At 39.7% G+C, this 10,942-nt stretch overlaps 1 protein-coding gene across 4 annotated transcripts in view; it reads left to right on the top strand.

Annotated features, from left to right (window-relative positions):
• Positions 1-10,942, top strand: part of DDR2 (discoidin domain receptor tyrosine kinase 2) — a 172,619-nt gene that overhangs the window by 124,451 nt on the left and 37,226 nt on the right. For all 4 annotated transcript variants that reach the window (XM_043876640.1, XM_043876639.1, XM_043876638.1 and 1 more), the window contains 3 exons: positions 848-1,079; positions 1,407-1,554; positions 1,933-2,038. In XM_043876640.1, coding sequence (XP_043732575.1) covers positions 848-1,079; positions 1,407-1,554; positions 1,933-2,038 — 486 coding nt within the window. The remainder of the gene's footprint in view (positions 1-847; positions 1,080-1,406; positions 1,555-1,932; positions 2,039-10,942) is intronic.

Raw genomic sequence — 10,942 nt, 5'->3', positions numbered from 1 at the left:
TTTAACTTGTTAGGAAATAACCTTCTTCTTGGAATCTAGTTCTTTTGGTGTAAAGTATTGATCTCTGTTAAAACGGAATCATCCATTTTAAGCCTTCCTATAATCATCCCTATAAACCTTCTCCATGATTCCTGTCTTGGAGTGTGAAAGATTAGAGTGATGTCTGGTGGGGCTGGAAGGGAGTGGCAGTGAGTAGGTATCATCTGTGAGAGGAGACACATTCCTGGGAAGAGGGAAAGGGGGAAGAGGGTCCCAAAATAAGCTTTACAATGATTTCACAATTTTGCTTGGTCATCCTGGAGGTCATAAAATGAAACCAGATTATTTACTTTTCCCTGACATGCCCTTACTCCTCACTCTCACCATAGGTTTTCATGGCTTTTTGCTGAGCTGCCACGCTCATCCTGCTGGTTGAAATTCCACTGCATTGCACAACCCACACTGCAGATCTGATGATTCCTCCCTCCCCACTCTTATAACTTGATATCCAGGCAAGGAGTGGCTAGCTTTGTTATAAGGAATAGAGGGTAGGGAGGGTTTCATTGCATGGGACCTCCCTTGTGACCTCTAAATAAGGGTGGGAAGTAAAGGCTACATATTGTCTGAAGGTCTCCATCTCCCTGGTGGTGACTGTCTTTCTGGGTTTCATGGTGCCCCAGGGAGAGGGAACTGGCCACAAGCGGGTACGGTGGTGACAGTCAGACTGGTGGGGAGAGCCCAAAGAGTCTGTCTGGACTGGATTCCCAGCCTGCTCTCTCCTTTCAGGACTGGCAGCTGCTTGCTGGGGACTGGTAAATAACTGTGGTTTCATGGTTCCTTCCTCTTCCCCTAACCCTCATCCATCAAGGCTGGACTCGGAAGAAGGGGATGGAGCCTGGTGTCCTGAGATTCCAGTGGAACCTGATGACCTGAAGGAGTTTCTGCAGATCGACTTGCACACCCTGCACTTTATCACTCTGGTGGGGACCCAGGGGCGCCATGCAGGGGGCCATGGCATTGAGTTTGCCCCCATGTACAAGATCAACTACAGCCGAGATGGCACTCGCTGGATCTCTTGGCGGAACCGGCATGGGAAACAGGTAAGAAGAGACATCCAAACCCTGGGATGTCTGGGACCGTATTTTGACTTAGGCTAGAAGAGGAAGTACACAGATTGTCTATGCAGCTGTTTATGTGTCCGCAGATGTGCTATGCCCTTGTGAATGTGTGACCCAAGATGAAGAGGAGGGTGGGGGCACAGACAGGGATATCAAGGCTGCTGAGAGATATTCAATGCTGTGAATGAATACATTCTGCTTCTTGAATTAAAAAGAGAGGTTCCATCAAAGAAATAATGACTTGGGGAATGAAGAAGAGTCAGCATAACTGCATTGCATCTCCTCAGTCTTTCTCTCCCTTCTTCTCAGGTGCTGGATGGAAATAGTAACCCCTATGACATTTTCCTAAAGGATTTGGAGCCACCAATTGTGGCCAGATTTGTCCGCTTTATCCCAGTAACTGATCACTCCATGAACGTGTGCATGAGGGTGGAGCTTTACGGATGTGTCTGGCTGGGTAGGTGTCTAAAGAGAGAGAGCTTATAAACTTTATTAAAGACATCAACCCCTGGTCAATAAAGGCAATCAAATCAGAAGGAGGATTTACTTCCACTAAGAATTGCAGTGGAATTACTAATCATCCTGGTTAGAGTAAAGAAAGGAATATTATTCATCCACCCAGGGTGTGGTACCCACACCAAGTTACTTTGCTGACTGCTGCTACAGGGGAGTGCTCCCCAGGATGGCTCCTTGTGTGCCCAGATTGAACCCTCGGTGGACACACTGCTCACAGTAGCACTCTTGAAGGCTCAGACAGTTCCCTGGGATAGCTGGTCTAGGCAGCAGGTACATCTCCTTCCCAAAGGCACTGACACGTCCGTGTTTCCTTTGGCAGATGGCTTGGTGTCTTACAGCGCTCCAGCTGGACAGCAGTTTGTTCTGCCGGGAGGTTCCATCATTTATCTCAACGATTCTGTCTATGATGGAGCTGTTGGGTACAGGTAAATCCTGGGAGACTTTAATCATCAGGCTAGGAAAATGACCACCAGAAGAGAATAATACTTTATCGTGGCCTGGGAACAACACTGAATGAATCAATCAGCTAGCCAGTGTTTATTTAGCACTTATACCAGGCATGGTGCGATAAATTTAGATACAGTAAAATCAGTTCAGTTCAGTTCAGCCAATCAGTCATGTCTGACTCTTTGTGACCCCAGGGACTGAAGCATGCCAGGCTTCCCTGTCCATCACCAACTCTCAGAGCTTGCTCAAATTCATGTCCATCGAGTCGGTGATGCCATCCAGCCATCTCATCCTCTGTCGTCCCCTTTTCCTCCTGCCTTCAATCTTTCCCAGCATCATGGTCTTTTCCAATAAGTCAGTTCTTCGCATCAGGTGGCCAAAGTATTGGAATTTCAGCTTCAGCATTAGTCCTTCCAATGAATATTTAGGACTGATCTCCTTTAGGGTGGACTGGTTGGATCTCCTTGCAGTCCAAGGGACTCTCAAGAGTCTTCTCCATCCCCACAGTTCAAAAGCATCAATTCTTCAGCGCTCAGCTTTCTTTATGGTCCAACTCTTACATCCATACATGAGTACTGGAAAAACCATAGCTTTGACTATACAGATCTTTGTCAGTAAAGTAATATCTCTGCTTTTTAATATGCTGTCTAGGTTGATCATAGCTTTTCTTCCAAGGAGCAAGCATCTTTTAATTTCATGGCTACAGTCACCATCTGCAGTCATTTTGGAGCCCAAGAAAATAAAGTCTGTCACTGTTTCCATTGTTTCCCCATCTATTTGCCATGAAGTGATGGGACTGGATGCCATGATCTTTATTTTTTGAATTTTGAGTTTTAAGCCAGCTTTTTCACTCTCCTCTTTCACTTTCATCAAGAGACTGTTTAGTTCTTCTTCGCTTTCTGCCATAAGGGTGGTATCATCTGCGTATCTGAGGTTATTGATATTTCTCCCAGCAATCTTGATTCCAGTTTGTGCTTCATCCAGCCCAGTGTTTCTCATGATGTACTCTGCATATAAGTTAAATAAGCAGGGTGACAATATACAGCCTTGATGTACTCCTTTCCTGATTTGGAAACAGCCTGTTGTTCCATGTACAGTTCTGACTGTTGCTTCCTGACCTGCATGCAGATTTCTCAGGAGGCAGGTCAGGTGGTCTGGTATTCCCATCTCTTTAAGAATTTTCCACAGTTTTTTGTGATCCACACAGGCAAAGGCTTTGGCATAGCCAATAACGCAGAAGTAGATGTTTTTCTGGAACTCTCTTGCTTTTTTTTAATCCAATGTATGTAATGGATGTAGTTTTTATCTGAAAGGAACTGACAGCCTAGTTTGGGAAGACAAAGTGAAAGTGAAAGTGAAGTCGCTCAGTCAGGTCCAACTCTTTGTGACCTGATGGACCTGCCAGGCTCTTCTGTCCATGGGATTTTCCAGCAAGAATACTGGAGGGGATTGCCGCTTCCTTCTCCAGGGAATTTTCAACAAGACAAAATAATCATGAGGGAAACAGTAAATTATACAAGAAGGGCTAAATTTTGTAGTATGATAAGGTAGTCATCTTTTTGACCCTCAAAAGGGACGTGAGGTCTGACATAAATTATAGCCTACTTATGGAGACGAAGGGCTAGAAGAACTAAAGCTACAAGCATAATGAACTGGACTTCTAAAGAAGTTCAGAAAGGATGAATTCCACACATGTAAATGCTTTAGAAATTGTGAAAAGAAGGACACTATTAAGACCTAAAACAGACAAGGAAAGTCTCTAGGATGAGACGGTAGTTGGCGAAAAGGAGGCAGGCAGAGGGAGCAGAGGAAAGGAATCAGATGAGGACCAGAACAACTACAGCAGAAGCTGGAACTGGGAACAGCAGGAGGACTGATGGATACTTGAAGTGAACCAAGGGAGGGCCATGGTAGAGGAGTATGTTCAGATAAGGAGGAATTTAGGGTTGGGTAAGAGATGTTCTCCCCATCCCAATTCATTCCAAGTCTTGCCATTCTTCTACCCCAGATCAATAGTTTTCTCTCTGAAGTTGATCTTTGTCTGCACAGGTTGAGCTTGGCAGAGAGGTCTCAATCATAGTGAAACCCACACTGCATAATTGAGGTTGTGGGTGGTTGAGAGAGAGAGAGAGAGATTAGTGAGTCTCAGGAAGAGGACTGTGGAATTACAGCACTTCCATTGTCTTAGGTGTGAAGAATAAACTACTGACCTTCAGCTTCCCAACCCCTTTCTGAAGACATGACTCATCAGGTTTTCTGCGGCGAATCACTTCCTTTCCATCTACTTAGTCATTGTTCTTCCCCCTGTACATACGTTGGTCTTGACATCATTTCACTTAGCCACACCCAGCTGCCATAAAATCAAGGCACAGAGGAAAGCAAAGATCAATTGAATTCATTTTAGTTTAGTAAATCTTTGCTAATCAACTGTTACTACATGCAAGGAATTTGGTAGGGATTCACATATAGTAAAGTCATTGATCCTACATTTAAGAAGTTCACAGTTTATTAGCCATCTGTATGTCTTCTTTGGAGAAACGTCTATTTAGGTGTTCTGCCTATTATTTTGATTTGGTTGCTTTTCTGATACTGAGCTGTCTGAGATGCTTGTATATTTTGGCGATTAATCCTTTGTCAGTTACTTCATTTACAATTATTTCCTCCCATTCTGAGGACTGTCTTTTGATTTTTTTAATTTTTTAAAAATTTATTTTATTTTTTAAAATAACTTATTTTTTATTGAAGGATAATTGCTTTACAGAATTTTCTGTTTTCTATCAAACCTCAACCTGAATCAGCCATAGATACACATATACCCCCTCCCTTTTGAACGTCCCTCCCATCTCCCTCCCCACCCGACCCCTCTAGGGTGATGCAGAGCCCCTCTAGGGTGATGCAGAGCCCCTGTTTGAGTTTCCGGAGCCACACAGCAAATGCCCATTGGCTACCTATTTTATATATGGTAATGTAATGTTACTCTTTCCATACATCTCACCCTCTCCTCCCTCCTCTGCATGTCCATATGTCTATTCTCTATGTCTGTTTCTCCATTGCTGCCCTGTAAATAAATTCTTCAGGACCATTTTTCTATATTCCATATATATGCATTAGAATATGATATTTATCTTTGCCTTTTTGACTTACTTCACTCTGTATAATAGGTTCTAGGTTCATCCACCTCATTAAGACTGACTCAAATGTGTTCCTTTTTATTGCTGAGTAATATTCCATTGTGTACCACACTTTCTTTATCCATTCTTCTGCTGATAGACATTTAGGTTGATTCCATATTCTAGCTATTGTAAATAGTGCTGCAGTGAACAATGGGATACATGTGTCTTTTTCAATTTTGGTTTCCTCAGGGTATATACCTAAGAGTGGGACTGCTGGGTCATATGGTGGTTTTATTCCTAGCTTTTTAAGGAATCTCCATACCATCTTCCACAGTGGCTGTATCAATTTACATTCCCACCAACAGTGCAGGAGTGTTCCCTTTTCTCCACACCCTCTCCAGCACTTATTGTTTGTAGACTTTTTGATGATGGCCATTCTGACCACTGTGAGGTGATAGCTCATTGTAGTTTTGATTTGCATTTCTCTGATAATGAGTGACGTTGAGCATCTTCTCATGTTTGTAAGCCATCTGTATGTCTTCTTTAGAGAAATGTCTGTTTAGGTCTTTTTCCCACTTTTTTATTGGGTTGTTTATTTTTCTGGTATTGAGTTGTATGAGCTGCTTGTCTATTTTGGAAATTAATCCTTTGTCAGTTGTTTCATTTGCTATTATTTTCTCCCATCCTGAGAGTTGTCTTTTCACCTTGCTTATAGTTTCCTTTGCTATGCAAAAGCTTTTAAGTTTAATCAGGTCCCACTTGTTTCCTTTTGTTTTTATTTCTGTTACTCTAGGAGGTGGGTCACAGAGAATCTTGCTTTGCTTTATGTCATCAAGTGTTCTGCCTATGTTTTCCTCTAAGAGTTTTATAGTTTCTGATCTTACATTTAGGTCTTAATCCATTTCGAGTTTATCGTTGTGTATAGTGTTAGGAGGTGTTCTAATTTCATTCTTTTACATGTAGCTGTCCAGTTTTCCCAGCACTATTTATTGAAGAGACTGTCATTGCCCCACTGTATATTCTTGCCTCCTTTGTCAAAAAATAAGGTACCCGTAGGTGCATGGGTTTATTTCCAGGCTTTATATCTTGTTCCATTGGTTTATATTTCTGTTTTTGTGCCAGTACCATGCTGTCTTGATGACTGTAGCTTTGTAGTATAATCTGAAGTCAGGAAGGTTGATTTCTCCAGCTCCATTCTTCTTTATCAAGACTGCTTTGGTTATTTGGGGTCTTTTGTGTTTCCATATAAATTGTGAAATTTTTTGTTCTAGTTCTGTGAAAAATGGTATTGGTAATTTGGTAAATTGGTAATTTGATAGGGATCTCACTGAATCTGTAGGTCATATTTGGTAGTATAGTCATTTTTCACAATATTGATTCTTTCTACATGGAATCTCTCTCCATCTGTTTATGTCATCTTTGATTTCTTTCATTAGTGTCTTATAATTTTCTGTGTACAGTTCTTTTGTCTCCTTAGGTAAGCTTATTCCTAGATATTTTATTCTTTTTGTTGCAAAGGTGAATGGGATTGATTCCTTAATTTATCTTTCTGATTTCATTGTTAGTATATAGAAATGCAAGTGATTTCTGTGTATTGATTTTGTATCCTGCAACTTTGCTAAATTCATTGATTAGCTCTAGTTATTTTCTGATACTGTCTTTAGGGTTTTCTATGTACAGTATCATGTCATCTGCAAACAGTGAGAGCTTTACTTCTTTTACAATCTGGATTGCTTTTATTTCTTTTTCTTCTCTGATTTCTGTAGCTAGGATTTTCAGAACTATGTTGAATAATGGTGGTGAAAGTGGACACACTCGTCTTATTCCTGATCTTAGGGGGAATGCTTTCAGTTTTTCACCATAGAGAATGTTTACTGTAGAATTAACCATATATGGCCTTTACTATGTTAAAGTAGGTTCCCTCTATGCCCATATTTTGAAGAGTTTTAATAATAAATGGGTGCTGAATTTTGACAAAGGCTTTTTCTGCATCTATTGAGACTGTCATATGATTTTTATCTTTCAATTTGTTAACATGGTGTTATCACCTTGATTGATATTCATATATTGAAGAATCCTTGCATTCCTGGAATAAATCCAAGTTGATCATGGTGTATGTGCTTTTTGATGTGTTGCTGAATTCTGTTTGCTAAAATTTTGTTGAGGATTTTTACATCTATGTTCATCAGTGATATTGGCCTGTCGTTTTCTTTTTTTGTGTTGTCTTTGTCTGGTTTTGGTATCAGGGTGATGGTGGCCCCATAGACTGAGTTTGTGAGTGTTCCTTCCTCTGCCGTTTTTTGAAAGAGTTTTAGAAGGACAGGCATTAGCTCTTGATAGAATTATCCTGTGAAGCCATCTGGTCCTGGGCTTTTGTTTTTAGGGAGATTTTTGATCATAGCTTCAATTTCAGTGCTTGTAATTGGGTTGTTCATAATTTCTATTTCTTCCTGGTTCAGTCTTCGAAGATTGAACCTTTCTAAGAATCTGTCCATTTCTTCCAGGTTATCCATTTTATTGCCATATAGTTGTTCATAATAGTCTCTTATAATCCTTTGTATCTCTGCATTGTCTGTTGTAAGCTCTCCTTTTTCATTTATAATTTTGTTGATTTGATTCTTCTCTCATTTTTTCTTAATGAGCCTGGCTAAAGGTTTGTCAATTTTGTTTATCTTCTCAAAGAACCAGCTTTTAGTTTGATTAATCTTTACTGTTGTTTCTTTCATTTCTTTTTCAATTATTTCTGCTCTGATCTTTATGATTTCTTTTCTTCTAATTTTGTTTTTTCTTTGGTTCATATTTTTCCAGTTGTTTTAGGTGTAAAATTAGGTTGTTAATGCAATGTTTTTCTTGTTTCTTGAGGTAGGATTGTATTGCTATAAACTTCCCTCTTAGAACTGCTTTTGCTGCATCCCATACGTTTTGAGTTGTCATCTTTTCCTTGTCATTTGTTTCTAGAAATTTTTGATTTCCCTTTTGATTTCTTTAGTAACCTGTTGGTTATTTAGAAATGTATTGTTTAATCTCCATTTGTTTGTGTTTTTTTTTTACAGTTTTTTTTCTTGTAATTGATATCTAGTCTCAGTGCTGTGGTCAGAGAAGATGCTTGATATGATTTCAATTTTCTTAAATTTACTGAGGTTTGATGTGTGACCCAAGATGTGGTCTATCCTGGAGAATGTTCCATGTGCAGTTGAGAAGAAGGTGTATTATTCTGCATTTGGATGAATGCCCTGAGGATATCAATGAGATCCATCTCATCTAATGTATCATTTAAGACTTGTGTTTCCTTATTAATTTTCTGCTTTGGTGATCTGTCCATTGGTGTGAGTGGGGTGTTAAAGCTCCTGCTATTATTGTGTTACTGTCAATTTCTCCTTTTATGTCTGTTAGTGTTCGTCCTATGTATTGAGGTGGTCCTATGTTGGGTGCATAGATATTTACAATTGTTATGTCTTCCTCTTGGATTGATCCTTTGATCATTACATAATATCCTTCCTTATCACTTGTAATATTATTTATTATAAAGTCTATTTTGTCTGATACGAGGATTGCTACTCTAGCTTTCTGTTGCTTACCATTTGCATGGAGTATATTTTTCCGTCCTCTCACTTTCAGTCTATATATATCTTTAGGTCTGAAGTGGGTTTCTTGTAGACATATAGATGGGTCTTGTTTTTGTATCCATTCAGCCAGTCTGTTTCTTTTGGTTGGAGCATTTAATCCATTTACATTTAAAGTAATTATTGATAGATATGTTCCTATTGCCATTTTCTTAATTGTTTGGGGTTGATTTTGTAGATCTTTTCCTTCTCTTCTATTTCTTGACTATACAAGTCCCATTAACATTTGATGTAAAGCTGGTTTGGTGATACTGAATTCTCTTAACTTTTGGTTGTCTGTAAAGCTTTTTATTTCTCCATCAGTTTTGAATGAGATCCCTGTTGAGTACAGTGATCTTGGATGTAGATTTTTCCATCTCTTCATCTTGTTTATGGTTTCCTTTGCTGTGCAAAAGCTTTTTAAGTTTAATTAGATACCATCTGTTTATTTCTATTTCCACTACCCTAAGAGGTGGGTCACAGAGGATCTTGTGATTTATGTCAAAGAATGTTCTGCCTGTGTTTTCCTCCAAGAGTTTTATGGTTTCTGGTCTTACATGAAAAAGTGCTCAACGTCGCTTATTATTCAGTTCAGTTCAGTTCAGTCGCTCAGTCGTGTCCGACTCTTTGCGACCCCATGAATCGCAGCACACCAGGCCTCCCTGTCCATAACAAACTCCCGGAGTTTACTCAAACTCATGTCCATTGAGCCGGTGACGCCATCCAGCCATCTCATCCTCTGTCGTCCCCTTCTCCTCCTGCCCCCAATCCCTCCCAGCATCAGGGTCTTTTCCAATGAGTCAACTCTTCACATCAGGTGGCCAAAGTACTGGAGTTTCAGCTTCAGCATCAGTCCTTCCAATGAACACCCAGGACTGATCTCCTTTAGGATGGACTGGTTCGATCTCCTTGCTGTCCAAGGGACTCTCAAGAGTCTTCTCCAATACCACAGTTCCAAAGCATCAATTTTTTGGCACTCAGCTTTCTTCACAGTCCAACTCTCACATCCATACATGACCACTGGAAAAACCATAGCCTTGACTAGACGGACCTTTGTTATTATTAGAGAAATGCAAATCGAAATTACAATGAAGTATCATCTCACAACTGTCAGTATGGCCATGATTTAAAACATCTGCAAAGGATAAATTATAGAGAGGGTGTGGAGAAAAGGGAACCAAGGCCAGGAAGAAGAGACAAGGAGGAGGAGTTGTTCTTCTTTACCAGCATCACCAACACGACGAGCTGCTGAAGGTTTTTTAAAGCTGGAGAAGAGCATGATGGGAGCTGTACTTTAGGTAGATTCATTAAGCTATTCAAAGGCTAGATTTGAAAGGAAAGAGAGGACAAGAGGGGGATGTATTCTAATTCCAAGTTCAGTCAGATGAAAGGAATTAAGGACCCAGGCCAAAATGGTGACTGTGAAAATGGGAATGAGGAAGAGGCTCACTTAGGGACCACTGGATATGAGAAAAAGAGTTATATGAAACATGGTAGTCTAGGTAACTAAAACAATGAAGATGACATTTATCCATTCAACAAACATATGCTTATTATATGCCAGGAACTCTCAGTGGATATGGAAGAGAAATATAACTGACAGAAATGGGAAATCTAGGTGAAAGATTTAGTTTAGAAATGGATGATGATGGATTCAGTTTGGGTTATTAATGTAAGGAACTGATAGGACATTCAGATGGAGAAATAAGGCAGATAACTGGAAATATGTTTCTGGATGGACCCCAGAGAAACGATAAAAAAAAAAAATGATCACAGAGAGTTAGACATTATCAGCTTCCACCTCATAATTGAGGTCATGAGATATCTAGTTGGGGTGTGGCTGAGTGAGAAGATAACAAAGTTACCTAATTCAAGTTCTCAGGAAATAAACAGTCATAGTAGCAAAAGTTACTTTAAATTTTTAAAAATTAAAAGTAATGTATACTCTTGTAGAAATTCTAACAATCCTAAAGTATAGAAAGTAAACAGGCAAAGTTTCTTTCCTTACTCCTTCCCCACTTGATTAAATTCTGATTAAAAGGAAATTGAATTAGCATTCCTTTTAATTGGTATTGCTTTTCTGAAGATTTTCATGGGGATTTATTTTTCTGGGGACAATGGGAAACACATTCATGTCAAGTAAACTCATGTTGTCCTAGCCTTTTTG

This window comes from Cervus elaphus, chromosome 20, assembly GCF_910594005.1.
Source record: "Cervus elaphus chromosome 20, mCerEla1.1, whole genome shotgun sequence".
NCBI lineage: Eukaryota > Metazoa > Chordata > Mammalia > Artiodactyla > Cervidae > Cervus > Cervus elaphus.
The sequence above is the reverse complement of the archived record's forward strand: the minus strand, read 5'-3'. Positions and strand labels throughout refer to the sequence as shown.